Here is a 23,665-nt window from a genome sequence, read left to right as displayed (position 1 = left end):
GAGGCCCAAATCTGCCAGTTGTACGAAAAGGGTGGCATGACCCCTTGTCTAATTTAATCAAGTGAATTCACCCACTGCCTCAGCTTTTTTATGTTTTGACTTTCGAGTAATACTACTGGCTGAATTATGTACAGGTTTTGGGGCAGAAATTTGGGGGCTCGGTGGGCCCTAATTAGTCCACTTTCAGGTGGGTTGGGCCCATTGGGTACCTACCTTTAATCCAACATGGTCCATCGGATTTTCCATTTTTTCAATTATGAGATTCCTTTTTGAGTTGTCCTGACAACTCCTCCTTGCTTCTCTCTTCTCTCTCTCTTCTTTTCTTCAAAAGAAAGAAAATTTCATCAATCAAGTTTTAAAATTGCACAATCTTATCCAAACAAATATTGTACTGAAAATTTATCACATAACACGGTTTTGTTACATCATTTGATCACTGTACTAATGTGGTGAGACTATCCGATCAAAATTAGTTGCATGTTATCATATATGTAATAATTTTCCTTTTCAATGATAACCGCCATCACAAATTATCGATCATTATGTGATTAACTCTAATTGGAAGCATAATTTCATTGGGTTAAAATGATGATATGGTGAGACCATCCCATTTAAATTTTATTAAGTTAACATAATAATTTTTTTTTTTTGTTTTGTTTTTTTATGATTGGGAGTGTTCGGGTCAGTTTCACATATTTTAACAATCTTTTAGAACCCTAAAATACTGATCTGGTAATGCTCAGTGGTTCCCTTATTAGCAATCGAAGAGTGACTTGAACTCAGAACTTTTGAATAATACACTCAAGATATTACTAAGAGAACATGTCGATCACCTGACTACGTAGAGATAAATTACATAATATTATAATGCATAAGTTTATGTCCAATATATTATTTTTATAACCAAACATGGCTGCCTAAATTTATTACCTCTAGTCCATTATGTACATTGCTCAATAAATGCATTAATATCAAACTTCACAATCTCTTTGAAAAGGGTTTATAAAAAAGCATTTTGATAATCCATAAAGTAATCCCAACACATTTTTTTTTTTTTTAACTCTCAAAAGCACTTCTTTTGACAACAATGAACAAACTAGACAACATAAAAGTGCTTTTGACTTACTACAAACACATTTAACAAATGTTAAAAGTAACTGACAATAATCTTTATACGATATGATTAAATCAAGGTTGGAACTTGGAAGTGCTTATTTCATCTAAGCGAAAGATGTACAAAACCGAAGAGATTGTCTAGTGGTAAAAATATTATCCCCTCATTAATTTTCTAGATTCAAAACACTTTGAGGTTATTTATCACAATTTGTGACTATTTTGAAACATTAGGTTTGTTGAGTGTTCAATTGGCGTGGGGATCAGTTATATGCACAACTGACCCGAAACTCAATCTTTTTAAAAAAAAAAAAAAAAAAAAAGATGTACAAAAACATTGCATGGTGTTGAAATGATTTTGTTTGATGATTAAATAAAGTTTGGGTTCCAAAACAGTAGTTTGATTGATTGAACAGAAAGAAATATCAATAATTCTTGCTTCACTTCTTTGAGAAAAAAAGGATGTGACTTCTCCCTTATAATGCGGCAAACAATCAACTTAAATTTAACTATTTCTCATAATTTGGATTGCTTTATAATTTATGTGTGAAATTTATATTTTTGTTGTACTTTGATTTGTAGGTTTGTGTAGGGAACCCCAAACCCAATCAACTGAACCGACTGATTTGATTTGGGTTACCAAACTAACCTAATTAAATTGTTTTAGTTTGGTTTGGTTTCTAACAAATACATGAGTTAATTTGTTGACCTCTTGAGGAACGATAACAAACCCTTAAAAACTATATTATTATGAATATAAAATACTTATAGAATTTTCTGTCGTTTATTTAACACTTAAAACTTAATCATTAGGATTTTTATTTTCAGAAACCTTGTGAGAATTAAGTTATTAACTTGATTGGTTTAGGATTTAGAGTAAGAGCCGAAATATTTGAAAAAAAAAAAAAATAGAAAAAAAGTGTCCCTTCAATTGCTTTGAAACCAATATAGAAGATAAGATATTGAAAATATTGGCCTACCTCAACCAAGATTTGAGTAGCATGTTCTCCACACACAATGGGCTAAACTTGTTCAACTTTTTTGACACAAGAGCCCCAACCTTCTGCTTCTCCCCATATGAAAAGGCAAAGGCAAAGCTCTCGATCTCATTCTTCTATATATTATTTATTATTAAAGAAACCTTTGAAAAAAAAAAAAAAAAAAAGGTAGCTTTTTAGGGACAAATTGCTACACGCAAACACCTAATATAGATTGGCACGATTGTCCCTGTCCTCTTCTCCTTTTGGGCCCTTCATGGATGCTTCTGTCAGAGTAATTGCCGATTGTAATTTGGATTTCAGCTACTACTATTATTTTAGGTTTCCTTTACTAAATTCTTCATATTTTTATCTCGATTTTTCATGCCTTAATTCACAACCTAATATATATAAAAAAAAAAAAAAAAAAGCACCTTAACCTGAAGTCCCCTTAAGCATTAATAGGGAAGATCACTGTAACTCTTATCCGATTAACAGTTTTAGGGCTTCGAATGATTAGTTAAGATGTGTACAAACTGGTTCGAACACTTTCGATTATAAAAATAAATAAATAAAACAAAAACAAAAAAGGACCTTCGAAAGTTTTAAAAATTAGTCAAAAACAATCCCGGAGACTAACTACATTGCAATTCTGTCGTAAAAAAGAGTATGAAATGGCTCGGGTCAAGGAATGGTATTTGACTGATTTCTAAAATATTAAATATCTTTAAGGGTAGTAGTTGAAATTAACTCATTTTTCTAATGATATATATATATATAATTGAAAGGTTGTTTTCATACAGGTCTTAGGAAAAGCATGGAATAATTTGTTGATAAAGTAGTTTTTGAGTGTGTCAAAAGCGGAATTTTTAATGTGTTTTTTATCTAGGATTTTTCAATTTATATAGACTAAAAGTGGAAAGGTTGTTTTCATACAATTCTTTAGGGAGAAAAAACATGAATTAATTTGTTAAAAAAAGTAGCTTTGATTGTGTCAAAAATAAAGTGGTAGGACAGCGCTAGGATGTGTGGTAAAGGCACACGATCTCATATTCGAATCCTCTAGTTTTCAAAATTTAAGCATATAAGATTAGTCAAAATGTGCGTAAATTTGTCTGAACACCCTTTTAAAAAAGAAAAAAGTGTCAAAAGTAGAATTTGTACTTGTGGAAGTAAATAAATTGAAAATTAAAGAATAATAATAATTATTAATAATTTTGCAAATGATTTAAATTTGAAATTATTGGCTATTTTAGATGGATGTATGACAATTCATGTATGTTGGGTGTATGACAATTTATACATAGTACTATTTGATGCCTTTATTCGCTATTGTTTTTATTTTTGGAAAACCCTTTTTGAAAAGATATAGGCTTCATTTGGTTCATGAATTTAAAATACTATTCTGGCTTTCCCAATAAAGTTAAACCCAAAAATGCATTCGTTTCAATATTCTCAAAATTCTATTTTACTTTATTTATCTCACAAAACATTAATAATTACATTTTTCGTAAAAACAATCCAATTTTACTTTTTTTCAAAATATTATTCTAAAAATCATCCAATAATGAACCAAATGAAGCCGTGAAGTTGTTTTTCAACCTTTTAAAGAAAACCCACAACACTATTTTAAAACTTTTACTATTTCTTTTTTTCAAAATCATAATAGAATCCCAATTAGTTAAGCCAAGATGTAAGTGTTGGTTTCATAGATTAAATTAGTTAAAATTAGATCAAATATAATATTATAAACTGGGACTGTGTAATATAAATACTAAACCCTAAATATGTATTAAAACGAGTAATATAAAACTTAGAACAATGGTCGATGGATGTACTATCAATAGTCAATATTATGTATAAAAGAAAAAAATGGTCAATGATCGATTTATATCCATTAAAATCTTAGGAAGAAAGACATGAAGAAGAATCCAAAGAGCCGACAAGGACAATGAAAGCAAATTTGTATGAATTTGAAAATGAAAGGAGGAAATAATTAAGGGCCCAAGTGAAGAAATTATGATAAGGATTTTGTTTAAGATGTGTGAGTAAATCATGTTATATAGTATTAATTTGTTTGATATTTCTAAGATATAATTATGGTGTTTAAAGCAAGGAATGACAAGTAATATTTCCTTTTCATTTTTGATAAATGAGTCAAATCAATCATCATAATTTCACTCCATAACACATGAAAAATTGACATGAAGTCTTACCAAAATTATTAGAAAAAAATTGCTATATTACAAACTTGTCAACGTTTTCGGACATGTTAATTACTATTGGGTGATCGATTAGTTTGATAAAGACTCTTGGTGTATGACTCAAGAGGTCTTGAATCCAAGTCCCTCTTCGGGTGCTAATAAGGGTAACTATTAGAATTCTTACTCGGTCGATAGTTCTAAGATCCTAAGATATTAGTTGAAATGTGCATAAGCTGATATGGACAACAGCCACAGAGGGTGAAAGAAAGTCATTTTCGTTTGGTGGTATCATATATAAGATCACGGTTGCATTTAGGAGTGATCTTTCCCTCTTATCGGTGATGATCTCACTTTCAAAAGAGAGTCTCGACGTGGCAATGTTCACATAGCTCCATAGTGAAACTGGTCACTAGCTAAAGGTTTTTTTCCTACAAGATCGAAGGCAGCCGAGAATGTTATGTCAAAAGGACCAACAACATCAGTCATTATAAAAAAAAAAAAAAAAAAAAGACAAGACATTTTCAAACATGTTGCTCATTTTGGCACATGTAAATCTTGTTAAGTAAGTAATTAAAACATAACATTTAAAACCTTAACCTAACATGAATGGTGAATAACGATTTAAAGGAACTTTGGGTTATTGGGTCATTATAAACATCATACTTGATCAACACATTCATAATGCATCAATCAATAGCTTTTAAATTTTTGAACCGCTACACATTAAAACAATTTATAATCAACTCAATCAATCAAAAATTAAATGTAAATGTAATTAATACATATGGTATACACCAACTCCATACACTGGTTAATGCACACCCTCTATTTGGGGGTCATTTATCAACTACTCTTAAATTGAGGTTGAAATATTCTCCTATCAATTTAACATCCATGTAACTAATAAATTCTCGTACTCCTATTGCCTTGTCTTGATAAAATAATTAGGGGATGAAAGCCATTAGGTCATAGTGGAACCTAAGACCACTATCCTCAAAGATTTACCTATTCAGAACTAATTCCATATACGAAATACTCATTTGAACGGTTTTAGAAAACCATATCTGTCTTCTATAATCTATGAGATATTAAAAACCATTTATAAAAGCATAAAAAAAAAATCTTAGGTTTTTTACGGATTTTGAAGTGCGTTGATAAACTTTGAAATTATTTTTTTAAATTTTCAAAAATCATTATATATGATAACTATATCTATTTGATATTGAAATGTACAAAATAAACAGTCTTGTTAATATTTTTTTTTTTTAATGATTAGGGGTGTCTATATTAACTCATATACATCTTAAATAATCTATCAAAATTTTAGAACTATCGACGGGTAAATACTCCAACAATTATCCTTATTAATAAAGAAGAGATTCAAATTTAAATCTTTTAAATAATTCATTTAAATTCTCTACCCAGTGAGGGATAGTTTTCGTCTATCTCCAAACTAGAAAGTTGATGAAAACGATGATGCATTGCATAGTAATTGAGAACAGAAATTTGCTTTTATGTTTATCCAATTAAATCTTGATCTGATATTTCAATTTCCAAGAACGTTAAGAGAGTATGTTCATTCTGATATATCACACGGCTGACACTCAAAGTGAATGAATGAATGAATGCACATTTCATTACATGTAATTAATTATTACACAAATTTTATTTATTTTATGATTGTGTGGATCATAACCCACGTGCATGCACACAAAATTTGAAAGACAGGTGCGTACATTGGTTCATCTTTCTACATCTCATGATTGGACTTTTGATCTTTTTATCGCCCATTCTGAATGATGATGGCTACCAAGTAAAGCAAAAGAAGAGTGGGACTACTCATTACTCTGAATCCTGCCCCACCTATCCCCAAAAGCCTTTCATCTCTCACACCATATCAAATAAGAGATTTTTACTTACTATATTTTGATCATGTGAAGTATTGGGACCGGTTTAAGCGGATCTTAATTATCCCTTAAGGTTTTAAAATTGTCGACCTTGTTATGTTTTGAGGAGACTCAGATTCAAGAGCTCAAAAACTTTCATTTGTTTTTTACCATCAGGTCATCCATTGGTAGTTTTTTCCAATCATTTTTTGTTAGGTCCATTTTAACTGTAAATGTTTATTTTATTTTTCTACTGTGAGATGCTTAGATTAAAAGTCATTCATTTTGTTCAAGAAGAATTAATATCTCATATTAGAAGGTTTTTATAATTTTTATAAACTAGTGTTTGGTATTGTTTGAAGGGTTTTTGTAATGATAGATGATATTTAATGGCGTTTGGTTTATATTTTATACCCTATCTCAATTCTATTCCAAAATATTGTTTGTTTAATTATTTAGGAAAAATATTATTTTTTTAATTCTTTTAGATCCCTTAAGTTTATTAATTTCATTAAATATCAAAAAAAGTTTAAAAATTAACAAAAACACCTCCACCCACCTATAGTTGCTAGATTCCGGCAACTACGTTGGTGGTGTAGCCGAAATCTGTCACAACGGCCTTATAAACGATCGAAACTGGCCAGTAATTCGCCGATCTGGCCTGAAACCAGATCTGACCGTCGATCTGGCCGAAAAAGACTAGATTTGGCCTTTTTCGACTAGATCTGTTGGGATTTAGCCAGAAAATGTCAGATTGACGCACCGTCCGGCTAGATCCGACCAGTTTGCGTCGTAACGCCAGATTCGGCAGTGGTGGCCGAAATCTTGCACTATAGGGGGGGGGTGTTTTGTCATTTTACAAAAAAATTAATATTGAGGTGTTTAGTAAATTAGCAAACCTATGGGGTTTTTTAGTTAATTTTTAAATTTTACCTCGTAATAATCACCATATTCGACTATCCAATATTATTTCTAAAATCTATCCAAAAAACAAACCAAAGAGCCCCTAATATATTAGTAATGAAACAAACAAATTTAATACTAAACAACTTCACAGGAAAAATAAAATAAACCCTAAACTTAAAGATAAAATCTCATTTCACTTTCTTATTTAATGACTTAAGTTTTTGTCAAATATTATTATTTTTTTAAGAGTCGGGGGCGTTCGGACCAGCTTACGCATATCCCAACTAATCTCTCAGAATCTTAGAACTATCAGTCAGATAAAACTTCAATAGCCACCCTATTAACAGTCGAGGAAAAAAAATTTAATTAGCATAGATTTGAGGTTATTATTAAAACCTTTGAAAAAAAAAGCAAAGGAATGAAATAAAGGTAGTGTGAAATGTGATGTAAAAATATAGAGAAAAGCTGCAAAGACCATGGAGTTTCACCTCAATAATTAATTATGATAATATTTAATAATAAAATATAAAAATTTTATCTGGTAATTACTTTTTTGGGATTGGACTGAAACAAGAAGTGAAGTCTATTCATTTAGCAGTTATTACACGCAAGGAGATCTTGTCTGAAAGTCATGCTGTTACTATAAACTCTCCAACCTACTCTCTACTTCTCTTAGATTTCATCTCTCTCTCTCTTTCTTCAAACAAGCAACCACTTGAAGCTCTGGACTACTTCAATAATGGAGGACAAGATTGAGGAGCCAATTTCAGATCAAAGAACCATGAGTGACCATCTCAATGATGCTCCTTCTCAGCTTCTTTAAAGAGAGAAAGGGTGGCCTCATTACTATGCCATTCATTATTGGTAAATATCACAAATGCATCATAATTATCGATTTTTTCTACATGGGTTTGTGTGATTTTCTTGGATTCTGGGAGTCTTGACTTGAAGTTGTGTGTTCATCTCCATGTTTGTTCATTGTATGACATGCACTGGCACCACCTTATTTAAAAAAAAAAAAAAAAAAAAAAAAGAGGAGGAGAGGAAGCATGTGTGTTTTGTACTTTTCATCATGTTCTTACTTTATTTCCAGCTGTTGAATCTGGTAGTGATATTTTCCTCACTTGCAGAAGCAAATGAAGCTACAAACATGAAAATTCTTACTTTTTTACTGGGTTATTAAGTTTTTTTAGTAATCTTCAAGTTTTCTGCTTTGATGATCTTAACTTGTGGTCAAAATCTTGAATTTGAGTTTGGTTTGGTCGATGAACATTTCTGAAACAGCAAATGTGAAGCTTAAAAACATGCAACTTCTTATTTTTACTGGGTTTATTAAGTTTTTCAGTGATCTTTTAAGTTTTCTTTGCTTTCATGATCTTAACTTATGGTCAAATCTTGAATTTGAATTCGGTGATGGACATTTTCTGAAACAGCAAACGAGGCATTTGAGAAGGTGGCAAGTATTGCTAGTTCCAAACATGATCCTCTACTTCATCGGAGGTATCATCTCAGTGTTGCCAAAGGGACCAATATTCTCTTTTCTGGACTGCCGCCACAATTTCATGCCTATTTTGGGCGCTTTTCTCTCCGATTCTTATCTGGGGTGCTTCCTCACCATCGGTTTAGGCTCCATCGTCAGCCTCCTGGTAAAATTCTCCTCCAAGTAGTCCTCTTCATGTCTATTTCTCTTCCTATTAAATCAAATGTATTTTACTCAAGTCTCTGCATTTGCGACATTACTAGTGGTTAAGCCGGCTAGGACTGATTGAGAAATCTGATATCTATTCTAGCTTAACATAGAGTCTTAGATTAAATAAGCACCGGCTTTTGGTAATATAATGTGTCATTTTCAATGGGATTTTTTATTTATTGGTATAATAGTTTCAGAACCGGACTTTGAATATGTGTAGCATGTCATTATGAGTGTATATATTTGCAGCAGATGCAGATTCCTAAAATGTTTGACTTTTACCAGACCCATGTGAATAATTGGTAAAACATCTAATCTTGTACCTTTTTTTCAACATTCTTCTGTGAAAAGGTCATGGAATGCCGCAAATATATTAACTTTAGCTCAAGAAGTTTTTGTGGAAAATGGTCCAATTCAAGTTAAAGAATTCAAACTTGGAAAGAAACCTTTGCAGGTTATTTAAAATGGCTGGTTGTCTAATCCAAGTGGTGACAAGACTTATAAATTTGAAGAGTAACCACTTTGATAGAGATGCTGTGAATTATATATTATGGCCTGAGAGGATCTTAGTGTTGGAATACTCAAATTTTATTCAATTTGGTTTTGTTTGAAAGGGGAATATAACATTGGGTGGTTCAGTCAATTTGTTGTGCCAACTATCTTAAGTTTTGACCCAGGAGAAATTATGTCAAAGTTAAGTGGCTGATTGGTGCTATGCAAATCGCTGGGGGTTAATTTATGAATAGGCATTGAGATGGGAAACTCGGAGCTCATACTGGCATTTTAAAAATTGATTTGTGGTATCGTGTCACAGGTTCACAACAATCTCCAATGTCACAAAAAATCCATGTTGAACACTTACTTTGCTTGTTCATAAGTTAATGAAATTAGAAACTGAAGGAACTGATGTTGTGTTTGAATAGAATATTTTGAACGATTGAAAACATCGCGATACATACATATGTAGTGAAGCTTAGTTTTAGTCTTTGCTCAGAGAGTTTGTTAATGAGAATTCCTAAAAGGAGTTTAACTATTGATGTGGATTCTTTGAAGGTCGAGATGGTGGAATGTACTTAGTTAATGCTTTGTATAGCAAGGTTGAGTTGATAGATATTAATCAGAATCTGTTTGTTAATGGATTGAACTGCCTCTCATATCATATTATTAATGTCACAGGGGACGATACTCTTATGGTTAACAGCAATGATTCCAAAAGTAAAGCCTCCTCCATGCGATATGTTATCGGGTCAAAAATGTCAATCCCCAACAGCTTCTCAAATGACTCTGTTAATCTCCTCATTCATCCTCATGGCCATTGGAGCTGGTGGCATTCGACCCTGTTCCATAGCATTTGGAGCCGATCAATTGGACAGAAGAGATAACCCCAAAAATGAGAGGGTCATAGAGAGCTTCTTTGGTTGGTACTATGCATCAGCTGCCATTTCTGTGGTGATTGCTTTAACGGCTATTGTTTATATTCAGGATCATTTTGGATGGAGAGTGGGGTTCGGAGTTCCTGCAATCCTTATGTTCTTTTCGGCTTTTTTGTTTTGCCTCGCTTCTCCCCTCTATATCAAAATGCAAGCAAGCACGAGCTTGTTCACTGGCTTCGCACAAGTGGCTGTTGTTGCTTATAAGAACAGAAAACTCCCATTGCCACCTCCTAACTCTACTAGGTGTTACCATCGTAAGAAAGGTTCTGAAGTTCTTGTGCCAACAAAAAAACTAAGGTAACACCAATTCATTTTCATATTCGTGGATTTGTCTTGCTGGTGTTGAAAGTTTGATGAATTTTGTTGCTTTTTTCCATCAGGTTTTTAAATAAAGCTTGCATCATTAGAAATCCTGAACAAGACATAGCTGCAGATGGATCAGCGTCAAACCCATGGCATCTTTGCACAATAGAGCAGGTAGAAGAGCTGAAAGCACTCTTAAAGGTCATACCATTGTGGTCTACAGGGATCATGATGTCAATAAACATTAGCCAAAACTCATTCCCAGTGCTCCAAGCTAGCTCCATGGACCGACATATCACTTCAAGCTTCCAAATTCCGGCAGGCTCTTTCGGAATGTTCACAGTCATCGCTCTAGCAATATGGGTAGTCCTTTATGATCGTGCAATCCTTCCCTTGGCATCAAAGATCAAAGGCAAACCAGTACGACTTGGCGTTAAGCTAAGGATGGGAATTGGACTATTTCTCTCTTGCTTGGGCATGGTGGTTTCAGGTATTGTCGAAAATGCTAGACGAAGAAAAGCGATTCGAGAAGGATATTTGAACAATCCTCGTGCAGTCCTGGACATGTCTGCAATGTGGCTTATCCCACAACATCTCTTGAATGGCTTTGCTGAAGCTTTTAATGCAATCGGGCAGACTGAATTTTACTATTCTGAATTCCCCAAGAGTATGTCAAGTATAGCTTCTGCTCTATTTGGTCTAGGAATGGCTGTGGCAAACTTACTAGCAAGTCTTATAGTAAGCACTGTCAACGACCTTACTTCAAAAGGCGGCAAAGAAAGTTGGGTTTCGAGTAACATTAACAAGGGTCACTACGACAACTACTATTGGCTTCTCGCCATTCTGAGTCTCATCAATATGATATACTTTCTAGCATGCAGTTGGGCTTATGGACCTTGCATTGAGCGCATAGCAAGTGCTAATGTTGAAGGGAACGGCATAAGGGAGGAAGAAGAGTTATCTGATCTAGGGGCGAGAGTTGGCGATGAAAGCAATGGCTTGAAGGAAGAAGCTTTGTCTAAGTCCAGAGAATTATCATCAGCTTGATTTGTGTTTAACCTGGTATGATTTGTTATAGTGAATGTATATCTATTTAACTGGGTGAAAGTAATTAGAATTATAGTTTTTGAACCTTTTTATAATATTATCTCTGTTCTTGTATCATTTATAGAAAGGTATTGCTCTACAATTCTCTTTAATACCCATTTCTATTCTTCTTCAACATATATATATGTATTTGCACTGTCTTTATCAATGAAATTCAGTGGTTTCTTTCCTTTCTGTTAATAATCCAGAAATCCTCCGAATGAAATATGTTTCACATTCTGCAGAAATGTGTATACAGCATTTAGAAACTAGTGAGATAGTGACCATTCTGAGGAAAACAACTTTTCACAAGATTTTGCATTTTGATTTCTCTGCAGAAGCCTGGAGAATCTTAACAAAATATTTGGGAATATACTGATAAAATCAACTAGGGATACAATTTTGGGTTTCAGGATTTTACAGAAGCATGATAACCTGGTAAAAAACAGAATTAAGGAACTAAAAGAAAGACAAGCAGGCCAACAAACAAAAGAAAAAAAAGGAAATCTTCTACGTGATCTAAATTCATTATTCCTTCACTGTGTAACGAATCTTACATCGGAAACGTATTGGGGAGGTCTTGGGCTTATAAATGGGGGGAGTTCTTCCATCTAATAGGTTAGCCTTTTGGGTGTGAAACTCCCAGCCCGTGACAAGTGGTATCAGAGCAGATCCGATCTGTCTTTCGATGTCCCGTTAAACGTCCACACAAGGGCGTCCACGTGTGATTGTGGGTCCACACGAGAGTGAGGTGAACAGGTAGGCAAGGTGCCCCATTTGTGACGAGGGCGTCACAAGATTGGGTGGGAGAGAATGTAAAGAATCTCATATTGGAAACGTATTAGGAAGGTCTTGAGCTTATAAATAGGAGAAGACCCTCTACCTAATAAATTAGCCTTTTACGTATGAAACTCTTAGCCCGTGACAACTGACATTTACCCAACAGACGAAATGCAGGGCAATTTGGAAGACTAACTGTTATTGCTAATATCATGTCAAGTTGCCATCAATCTCCTTTCACTTCAAATATAAAGACACTTAATTGAAATAGTATCTCACCTCTTTTGGGTTAAAAATTTATATAATAAGAGGAAAGGTTTTAGGTAATTTTTATCAAACTTTAGGGTAAGAGAGCTCATGGGACGATATTCGACAATAATTCTTTCTTAATCTAATTTTTATCGGTACAAAATATAAAATTTTGAAGGGTGATTAATAAACAAGATAATAAAAATGAATCTCATTTTCATTAATTTACACGGGTCATAAGATCTATAAGAATATATTTCAAAAACGATATCAAAATTTACGTCATGATGTAATAAGCAATATGTCTTCTTTTTTTTTTTTTTTTTTATCAATAATTCTACAATTATATAGAGGGATTCAAATTTTAAAGATCAATAATGCAAGCTTTTTGGTGAAGTGAATAGTGGGACAAATAATTTAATTTCTGTGAGAAGAAAAGGATGGCACTTTTTAGATTAGATTTGGTAGGGCTTTTCCTTTGGACTAAATGCATGCATGTGTGTCATCCCATGTTGTTCATGTATGACATGCACTGGCACACCTTATTTAAAAAAAAAAAAAAAAAAAAAAAAAGAGGAGGAGGAGGAAGCATGTGTGTTTGTACTTTTCTCATCATGTCTTACTTTATCTTCCAGCGGTGAATTGGTAGTGATATTTTCTCACTTGCAGAAGCAAATGAAGCTTACAAACATGAAAATTCTTTACTTTTTACTGGGTATTAAGTTTTTTTAGTAATCTTTCAAGTTTTCTTGCTTTGATGATCTTAACTTGTGGTCAAAATCTGAATTTGAGTTTGGTTTGGTCGATGAACATTTCTGAACAGCAAATGTGAAGCTTAAAAACATGCAACTTTTTACTTTTACTGGGTTTATTAAGTTTTTCAGTGATCTTTTAAGTTTTCTTGCTTTCATGATCTTAACTTATGGTCAAAATCTTGATTTGAATTCGGTTGATGGACATTTTCTGAAACAGCAAACGAGGCATTTGAGAAGGTGGCAAGTTATGGGCTAGTTCCAAACATGATCCTCTACTTCATCGGAGATTATCATCTCAGTGTTGCCAAAGGGACCAATATCTCTTTTTCTGGACTGCCGCCACAAATTTCATGCCTATTTTGGCGCTTTCTCTCGATTCTTATCTGGGTCGCTTCCTCACCATCGGTTTAGGCTCCATCGTCAGCCTCTGGTAAAAAAATTCTCCCTCAAGTAGTCCTCTTCATGTCTATTTCTCTCTATTAAATCAAATGTACTTTTACTCAAGTCTCTGCATTTGCGACATTACTAGTGGTTAAGGCGGCTAGAGACTGATTGAGAAATCGATATCTATTCTAGCTTAAATAGAGTCTTAGATTAAATTAAGCACCGGCTTTTGGTAATATAATGTGTCATTTTAATGGGATTTTTTATTTATTGGTATAATAGTTTCAGAACCGGACTTTGAATATGTGTAGCATGTCATTATGAGTGTTATATTTGCAGCAGATGCAGATTCCTAACAATGTTTGACTTTACCAGACCCATGTGAATAATTGGTAAAACATCTAATCTTGTACCTTTTTTCAACATTCTTCTGTGGAAAAGGTCATGGAATGCCGCAAATATATTAACTTTAGCTCAGAAAGTTTTTTGTGGAAAATGGTCCAATTCAAGTTAAAGAATTCAAACTTGGAAAGAAACCTTTTGCAGGTTATTTAATAATGGCTGGTTGTCTAATCCAAGTGGTTGACAAGATTTATAACTTGAAGAGTAACCACTTTGATAGAGATGCTGTGAATATAATATTATGGCCTTGAGAGGATCTTTAGTGTTGTGAATACTCAAATTTTATTCAATTTGGTTTTGTTTGAAAGGGGGAAAATATAAACAAATTGGGGTGGTTCAGTCAATTTTGATGTGTCCAACTATCTTTAAGTTTTGACCCAGGAGAAAATTATGTCAAAGTTAAGTGGCTGATTGGTGCTATGCAAATCTGCTGGGGGTTAATTTATGAATAGGCATTGAGATGGGAAACTCGGAGCCTCATACTGGCATTTTAAAAATTGATTTTGTGTTTATCGTTGTCACAGGTTCACAACAATCTCCAAGTCACAAAAAAATTTATGTTGAACAATTGCATTGCTTGTTCATAAGTTAATGAAATTAGAAACTGAAGGAACTGATGTTGTGTTTGAATAGAATATTTTCAACGATTGAAAACATCGTGATACACACATATGTAGTGAAGCTTAGTTGAGCCTTTGCTCAGAGAGTTTGTTAATGAGAATTCCTAAAAGGAGTTTAACTATTGATGTGGATTCTTTGAAGGTCGAGATGGTGGAATGTACTTAGTTAATGCTTTGTATAGCAAGGTTGAGTTATAGATATTAATCAGAATCTGTTTGTTAATGGATTGAACTGCCTCTCATATCATATATTAATGTCACAGGGGACGATACTCTTATGGTTAACAGCAATGATTCCAAAAGTAAAGCCTCCTCCAGCGATATGTTATCGGGTCAAAAATGTCAATCCCAACAGCTTCTCAAATGACTCTGTTAATCTCCTCATTCATCCTCATGGCCATTGGAGCTGGTGGCATTCGACCCTGTTCCATAGCATTTGGAGCCGATCAATTGGACAGAAGAGATAACCCCAAAAATGAGAGGGTCATAGAGAGCTTCTTTGGTTGGGACTATGCATCAGCTGCCATTTCTGTGGTGATGCTTTAACGGCTATTGTTATATTCAGGATCATTTGGATGGAGAGTGGGGTTCGGAGTTCCTGCAATCCTTATGTTCTTTTCGGCTTTTTTGTTTTGCCTCGCTTCTCCCTCTAATCAAAATGCAAGCAAGCACGAGCTTGTTCACGGCTTCGCACAAGTGGCTGTTGTTGCTTATAAGAACAGAAAACTCCCATTGCCACCTCCTAACTCTACTGTGTGTTACCATCGTAAGAAAGGTTCTGAAGTCTTGTGCCAACAAAAAAACTAAGGTAACACCAATTCATTTCATATTCGTGGTTTGTCTTGCTGGTGTTGAAAGTTTGATGAATTTTGTTGCTTTTCTCATCAGGTTTTTAAATAAAGCTTGCATCATTAGAAACCTGAACAAGAGGGATAGTTTTTCGTCTATCTCCAAACTATGAAAGTTGATGAAAACGATGATGCATTGCATAGTAATTGAGAACAGAAATTTGCTTTTATGTTTATCCAATTAAATCTTGATCTGATATTTCAATTTCCAAGAACGTTAAGAAGTACTGTTCAATTCTGATATATCACACGGCTGACACTCACAGATGAATGAATGCACATTTCATGTCATTACATTTAATTAATTATTATAGAAATTTTATTTATTTTATGATTGTGTGGATCATAACCCACGTGCATGCACACAAAATTTGAAAGACAGGTGCGTACGTTTGTTCATCTTTCTCACATCTCATGATTGGACTTCTTTTTATCTGCCCATTTTGAATGATGATGGCTACCCAAGTAAAGCAAAAGAAGATGTGGACCATCTCATGACTCTGAATCCTGCCACACCATATCCCTAAAAGCCTTTCATCTCTCACACCATATCAAATAAGAGATTTTTTACTTACTATTATTTTGATCATGTGAAGTATTGGGACCGGTTTACGCGGATCTTAATTAATCCCTTAAGGTTTTAAAATTGTCGACCTTGTTATTGTTTTGAGGAGACTCAGATTCAAGAGCTCATAAAACTTTCATTTGTTCTTTTACCATCAGGTCATCCATTGGTAGTTTTTTCCAATCATTTTTTTGTTAGGTCCATTTTAACTGTAAATGTTTATTTTATTTTTCTACTGTGAGATGCTTAGATTAAAAGTCATTCATTTTGTTCAAGAAGAATTAAATATCTCATATTAGAAGGTTTTTATAATTTTTATAAACTAGTGTTTGGTATTGTTTGAAGGGTTTTTGTAATGATAGATGATATTTAATGGTGCGTTTGGTTTATTATTTTATACCCTATTCTCAATTCTATTCCCAAAATATTTGTTTGTTTAATTATTTAGGAAATATTATTATATTTTTTTAATTACTTTTAGATCCCTTAAGTTTATTAATTTCATTAAATATCCCAAAAAAAGTTTAAAAATTAACAAAAACACCTCCACCCACCTATAGTTGCTAGATTCCGGCAACTACTGTTGGTGGTAGCCGAAATCTGTCACAACGGCCTATAAACGATCGAAACTGGCCAGTAATTCGCCGATCTGGCCTTTGACAACCAGATCTGACCGTCGATCTGGCCGAAAAAGACTAGATTTGGCCTTTTTCGACTAGATCTGTGGTGGATTTAGCCAGAAAATGTCAGATTGACGCACGTCCGGCTAGATCCGACCAGTTTGCGTCGTAACGCCAGATTCCGGCAGTGGTGGCCGAAATCTTGCACTATAGGTGGGGGGGTGTTTTTGTCATTTTACAAAAAATTTATATATTGAGGTGTTTAGTTAAATTAGCAAACCTATGGGGTTTTTTAGTTAATTTTTAAATTTTACCTCGTAATAATCACCATATTCGACTATCCAATATTATTTCTAAAATCCTATCCAAAATAACAAACCAAAGAGCCCCTAATATATTAGTAATGAAACAAACAAATTTAATACTAAACAATCTCACAGGAAAAATAAAATAAACCCTAAACTTTAAAGATAAAATCTCATTTTACATTTCTGTTTTAATGACTTAAGTTTTTGGGTCAAATAGATATTATATTTTTTGAGAGTTGGGGGCGTTCGGATCAGCTTACACACATCTCAACTAATTTCTCAGAATCCTAGAACCATCAGTTGGATAAAAACTTCAGTAACTACCCCTATTAACAATCGAGAAAAAACTCAAACTCATAATTTTTTTGAATAATACATCTACGAGTTCCTATCAAACCACTCAATATCGTGTAAATATTTAATTAGCATATATTTCAGGTTATTTATTAAAACTTTTTAAAAAAAAAGCAAAGGAATGAAATAAAGGTAGTGTGAAATCTGACGTAAACTATGGAAGAAAAGCTGCAAAGATCATGGGATGTTTCACCTCAATAATTAATTTATGATAATATTTAATAATAAAATATAAAAATTTTATCTGGTAATTTACTTTTTTGGTATTGGACTGAAACAAGAAAGTGAAGTCTTATTCATTTAGCAGTTATTACACGCAAGGAGATCTTTGTCTGAAAGTCATGCTGTTACTATAAACTCTCCAACCTACTCTCTACTTCTCTTAGATTTTCCATCTCTCTCTCTCTCTTTCTTCAAACAAGCAACCCACTTGAAGCTCTGGACTACTTCAATAATGGAGGACAAGATTGAGGAGCCAATTTCAGATCAAAGAACCATGAGTGACCATCTCAATGATGCTCCTTCTTCAGCTTCTTTAAAAAGAAGAAAGGGTGGCCTCATTACTATGCCATTCATTATTGGTAAATATGCACAAATGCATCATAATTATCGATTTTTTCTACATGGGTTTGTGTGATTTTCTTGGATTCTGGGAGTCTTGATCCTTGAAGTTTGTGTGTTCATCTCCATGTTGGTTATGTATGACATGCACTGGCACACCTAGTTAAAAAAAAAAAAAAAAAAAAAAAGAGGAGGAGGAGGAAGCATGTGTGTTTTGTACTTTTCTCATCATGTTCTTACTTTATCTTCCAGCTGTTGAATCTGGTAGTGATATTTTCCTCACTTGCAGAAGCAAATGAAGCTTACAAACATGAAAATTCTTTACTTTTTTACTGGGTTTATTAAGTTTTTTTAGTAATCTTTCAAGTTTTCTTTGCTTTGATGATCTTAACTTGTGGTCAAAATCTTGAATTTGAGTTTGGTTTGGTCGATGAACATTTTCTGAAACAGCAAATGTGAAGCTTAAAAACATGCAACTTCTTTACTTTTTACTGGGTTTATTAAGTTTTTCAGTGATCTTTTAAGTTTTCTTTGCTTTCATGATCTTAACTTATGGTCAAAATCTTGAATTTGAATTCGGTTGATGGACATTTTCTGAAACAGCAAACGAGGCATTTGAGAAGGTGGCAAGTTATGGGCTAGTTCCAAACATGATCCTCTACTTCATCGGAGATTATCATCTCAGTGTTGCCAAAGGGACCAATATTCTCTTTTTCTGGACTGCCGCCACAAATTTCATGCCTATTTTGGGCGCTTTTCTCTCCGATTCTTATCTGGGTCGCTTCCTCACCATCGGTTTAGGCTCCATCGTCAGCCTCCTGGTAAAAAATTCTCCCTCCAAGTAGTCCTCTTCATGTCTATTTCTCTTCCTATTAAATCAAATGTACTTTTACTCAAGTCTCTGCATTTGCGACATTACTAGTGGTTAAGCCGGCTAGAGACTGATTGAGAAATCTGATATCTATTCTAGCTTAACATAGAGTCTTAGATTAAATTAAGCACCGGCTTTTGGTAATATAATGTGTCATTTTCAATGGGATTTTTTATTTATTGGTATAATAGTTTCAGAACCGGACTTTGAATATGTGTAGCATGTCATTATGAGTGTATATATTTGCAGCAGATGCAGATTCCTAACAATGTTTGACTTTTACCAGACCCATGTGAATAATTGGTAAAACATCTAATCTTGTACCTTTTTTTCAACATTCTTCTGTGGAAAAGGTCATGGAATGCCGCAAATATATTAACTTTAGCTCAGAAAGTTTTTTGTGGAGAATGGTCCAATTCAAGTTAAAGAATTCAAACTTGGAAAGAACCCCTTTTGCAGGTTATTTAATAATGGCTGGTTGTCTAATGTCTAATCCAAGTGGTTGACAATGACTTTATAACTTTGAAGAGTAACCGCTTTGATAGAGATGCTGTGAATTATAATATTATGGCCTTGAGAGGATCTTTAGTGTTGTGAATACTCAAATTTTATTCAATTTGGTTTTGTTTGAAAGGGGGAAAATATAAACAAATTGGGGTGGTTCAGTCAATTTTGATGTGTCCAACTATCTTTAAGTTTTGACCCCAGGAGAAAATTATGTCAAAGTTAAGTGGCTGATTGGTGCTATGCAAATCAGCTGGGGTTAATTTTATGAATAGGCATTGAGATGGGAAACTCGGAGCCTCATACTGGCATTTTAAAAATTGATTTTGTGTTTATCGTTGTCACAGGTTCACAACAATCTCCAATGTCACAAAAAATTTATGTTGAACACTTGCATTGCTTGTTCATAAGTTAATGAAATTAGAAACTGAAGGAACTGATGTTGTGTTTGAATAGAATATTTTGAACGATTGAAAACATCGCGATACATACATATGTAGTGAAGCTTAGTTTTAGTCTTTGCTCAGAGAGTTTGTTAATGAGAATTCCTAAAAGGATTCTTTGAAGGTCGAGATGGTGGAATGTACTTAGTTAATGCTTTGTATAGCAAGGTTGAGTTGATAGATATTAATCAGAATCTGTTTGTTAATGGATTGAACTGCCTCTCATATCATATTATTAATGTCACAGGGGACGATACTCTTATGGTTAACAGCAATGATTCCAAAAGTAAAGCCTCCTCCATGCGATATGTTATCGGGTCAAAAATGTCAATCCCCAACAGCTTCTCAAATGACTCTGTTAATCTCCTCATTCATCCTCATGGCCATTGGAGCTGGTGGCATTCGACCCTGTTCCATAGCATTTGGAGCCGATCAATTGGACAGAAGAGATAACCCCAAAAATGAGAGGGTCATAGAGAGCTTCTTTGGTTGGTACTATGCATCAGCTGCCATTTCTGTGGTGATTGCTTTAACGGCTATTGTTTATATTCAGGATCATTTTGGATGGAGAGTGGGGTTCGGAGTTCCTGCAATCCTTATGTTCTTTTCGGCTTTTTTGTTTTGCCTCGCTTCTCCCCTCTATATCAAAATGCAAGCAAGCACGAGCTTGTTCACTGGCTTCGCACAAGTGGCTGTTGTTGCTTATAAGAACAGAAAACTCCCATTGCCACCTCCTAACTCTACTAGGTGTTACCATCGTAAGAAAGGTTCTGAAGTTCTTGTGCCAACAAAAAAACTAAGGTAACACCAATTCATTTTCATATTCGTGGATTTGTCTTGCTGGTGTTGAAAGTTTGATGAATTTTGTTGCTTTTTTCCATCAGGTTTTTAAATAAAGCTTGCATCATTAGAAATCCTGAACAAGACATAGCTGCAGATGGATCAGCGTCAAACCCATGGCATCTTTGCACAATAGAGCAGGTAGAAGAGCTGAAAGCACTCTTAAAGGTCATACCATTGTGGTCTACAGGGATCATGATGTCAATAAACATTAGCCAAAACTCATTCCCAGTGCTCCAAGCTAGCTCCATGGACCGACATATCACTTCAAGCTTCCAAATTCCGGCAGGCTCTTTCGGAATGTTCACAGTCATCGCTCTAGCAATATGGGTAGTCCTTTATGATCGTGCAATCCTTCCCTTGGCATCAAAGATCAAAGGCAAACCAGTACGACTTGGCGTTAAGCTAAGGATGGGAATTGGACTATTTCTCTCTTGCTTGGGCATGGTGGTTTCAGGTATTGTCGAAAATGCTAGACGAAGAAAAGCGATTCGAGAAGGATATTTGAACAATCCTCGTGCAGTCCTGGACATGTCTGCAATGTGGCTTATCCCACAACATCTCTTGAATGGCTTTGCTGAAGCTTTTAATGCAATCGGGCAGACTGAATTTTACTATTCTGAATTCCCCAAGAGTATGTCAAGTATAGCTTCTGCTCTATTTGGTCTAGGAATGGCTGTGGCAAACTTACTAGCAAGTCTTATAGTAAGCACTGTCAACGACCTTACTTCAAAAGGCGGCAAAGAAAGTTGGGTTTCGAGTAACATTAACAAGGGTCACTACGACAACTACTATTGGCTTCTCGCCATTCTGAGTCTCATCAATATGATATACTTTCTAGCATGCAGTTGGGCTTATGGACCTTGCATTGAGCGCATAGCAAGTGCTAATGTTGAAGGGAACGGCATAAGGGAGGAAGAAGAGTTATCTGATCTAGGGGCGAGAGTTGGCGATGAAAGCAATGGCTTGAAGGAAGAAGTTTTGTCTAAGTCCAGAGATTTATCATCAGCTTGATTTGTGTTTTACCTGGTATGATTTGTTATAGTGAATGTATATCTATTTAACTGGGTGAAAGTAATTAGAATTATAGTTTTTGAACCTTTTTATAATATTATCTCTGTTCTTGTATCATTTATAGAAAGGTATTGCGATACAATTCTCTTTAATACCCATTCTATTCTTCTTCAACATATATATATGTATTTGCACTGTCTTTATCAATGAAATTCAGTGGTTTCTTTCCTTTCTGTTAATAATCCAGAAATCCTCCGAATGAAATATGTTTCACATCTGCAGAAATGTGTATACAGCATTTAGAAACTAGTGAGATAGTGACCATTCTGAGGAAACAACTTTTCACAAGATTTTGCATTTTGATTTCTCTGCGAGAGCCTGGAGAATCTTAACAAAAATATTGGGAATGTACTGATAAAATCAACCGGGATACAATTTGGGTTTCAGGATTTTACAGAAGCATGATAACCTGGTAAAAAACAGAATTAAGGAACTAAAAGAAAGACAAGCAGGCCAACAAACAAAAGAAAAAAAAGGAAATCTTCTACGTGATCTAAATTCATTATTCTTCACTGTGTAACGAATCTTACATCGGAAAAGTATTGGGGAGGTCTGGGCTTTATAATGGGGGGAGTTCTTCCATCTAATAGGTTAGCCTTTGGGTGTGAAAATCCCAGCGTGAAAAGTGGTATCAGAGCAGATCCGATCTGTCTTTCGATGTCCCGTTAAACGTCACACAAGGGCGTCCACGTGTGATTGTGGGTCCACACGAGAGTGAGGTGAACAGGTAGGCAAGGTGCCCCATTTGTGAAGGGCGTCACAAGATTGGGTGGGAGAGAATGTAAAGAATCTCATATTGGAAACGTATTAGGAAGGTTTGAGCTTATAAATAGGAGAAGACCTCTACCTAATAAATTAGCCTTTTAGTATGAAACTCTTAGCCCGTGACAACTGACATTTACCCAACAGACGAAATGCAGGGCAATTTGGAAGACTAACTGTTATTAATATCATGTCAAGTTGCCATCAATCTCCTTTCACTTCAAGTATAAAGACACCTGATTGAAATAGTATCTCTTTTGGGTTAAAAATTTATATAATAAGAGGAAAGGTTTTAGGTAATTTTATCAAACTTTAGGGTAAGAGAGCTCATGGACGATATCGACAATAATTCTTTCTTAATCTAATTTTTATCGGTACAAAATATAAAATTTTGAAGGGTGATTAATAAAAAAGTAATAAAAATGAATCTCATTTTCATTAATTTACACGGGTCATAAGATCTATAAGAATATATTTCAAAAACGATATCAAAATTTACGTCCTGATGTAAAAGCAATATGTTTTTTTTTTTTTTAATAATTCTACAATTATAAAGAGGGATTCAAATTTTAAAGATCAATAATGCAAGGTTTTTGGTGAAGTGAATAATGGGACAAATAATTAATTTCTGTGAGAAGAAAAGGATGGCACTTTTTAGATTAGATTTGGTAGGGCTTTTCCTTTGGACTAAATGCATGCATGTTACTCATACATGTCTTTTACTCTTTGGAATCAACTGCTTTTGAGGATTCCATTCAAACAAATGAACCCATTTTTCATGTATAAACCAAACCAGCAGATTAGAGGTGTCAAATGGGTCCAGTTTCATTTTGACTCCATTCGTTAATGTAGGTTTCAATTGATTTCATTTCAATGCTTTCTTAATTATTGATGTTCGTTTAACGTTAGTCCACTCAAATCAATGTCTTGTCCTACCAGATTGGCTGTGCACATGAATCCCCCACTTTTTTTTTTTTTTTAATGATTGTGGTGTCTAACAGATTGCGTGCACTTCTATTAGTCCTTGAGATCCATTGATACTCTATAAGCCCAATATTTAAGGTAAATCACAGATGTGATAGGTGACTCCACGATGGTTTAAACCCAAAAAATCAATAAAGAGAACA

The 23,665-nt window shown here is 34.2% G+C and overlaps 2 protein-coding genes and 1 pseudogene across 2 annotated transcripts; all 3 read left to right on the top strand.

The window, feature by feature from the left end:
* Nucleotides 1-8,351: 8,351 nt before the first annotated feature.
* On the top strand, nucleotides 8,352-11,751 carry LOC116136114 (protein NRT1/ PTR FAMILY 1.2-like). The gene is given in 5 exon segments (XM_031421827.1): nucleotides 8,352-8,430; nucleotides 8,520-8,622; nucleotides 8,624-8,732; nucleotides 9,953-10,506; nucleotides 10,590-11,751. Coding segments are annotated over 5 exon segments (1,815 nt in total). The 3' UTR covers nucleotides 11,560-11,751.
* Nucleotides 11,752-15,042: 3,291 nt separating this feature from the next.
* Nucleotides 15,043-15,595, top strand: LOC116136113 (annotated as a pseudogene).
* Nucleotides 15,596-17,812: 2,217 nt separating this feature from the next.
* Nucleotides 17,813-21,839, top strand: LOC116136093 (protein NRT1/ PTR FAMILY 1.2-like). Its single transcript, XM_031421806.1, has 4 exons — nucleotides 17,813-18,064; nucleotides 18,648-18,865; nucleotides 20,110-20,663; nucleotides 20,747-21,839. The coding sequence occupies exons 1-4, from the start codon at nucleotides 17,938-17,940 to the stop codon at nucleotides 21,714-21,716; spliced, it is 1,869 nt and encodes a 622-aa protein (XP_031277666.1). The 5' UTR covers nucleotides 17,813-17,937; the 3' UTR covers nucleotides 21,717-21,839.
* The last annotated feature ends 1,826 nt before the right edge of the window (nucleotides 21,840-23,665 follow it).

This window comes from Pistacia vera, unplaced genomic scaffold (genome assembly GCF_008641045.1).
Source record: "Pistacia vera cultivar Batoury unplaced genomic scaffold, PisVer_v2 Contig31, whole genome shotgun sequence".
Classification (NCBI taxonomy): domain Eukaryota; kingdom Viridiplantae; phylum Streptophyta; class Magnoliopsida; order Sapindales; family Anacardiaceae; genus Pistacia; species Pistacia vera.
The sequence above is the reverse complement of the archived record's forward strand: the minus strand, read 5'-3'. Positions and strand labels throughout refer to the sequence as shown.

What these genes read in the sequence shown, in the direction of transcription:
- LOC116136093 (XM_031421806.1), top strand. Translation starts at nt 17,938, where the DNA reads ATGGAGGACAAGATTGAGGAGCCAATTTCAGATCAAAGAACCATGAGT. An exon ending in TACTATGCCATTCATTATTG is followed by an intron (nt 18,065 to 18,647) that starts GTAAATATGCAC and finishes TTTCTGAAACAG; the next exon opens with CAAACGAGGCATTTGAGAAG. An exon ending in GTGCCAACAAAAAAACTAAG is followed by an intron (nt 20,664 to 20,746) that starts GTAACACCAATT and finishes TTTTTCCATCAG; the next exon opens with GTTTTTAAATAAAGCTTGCA.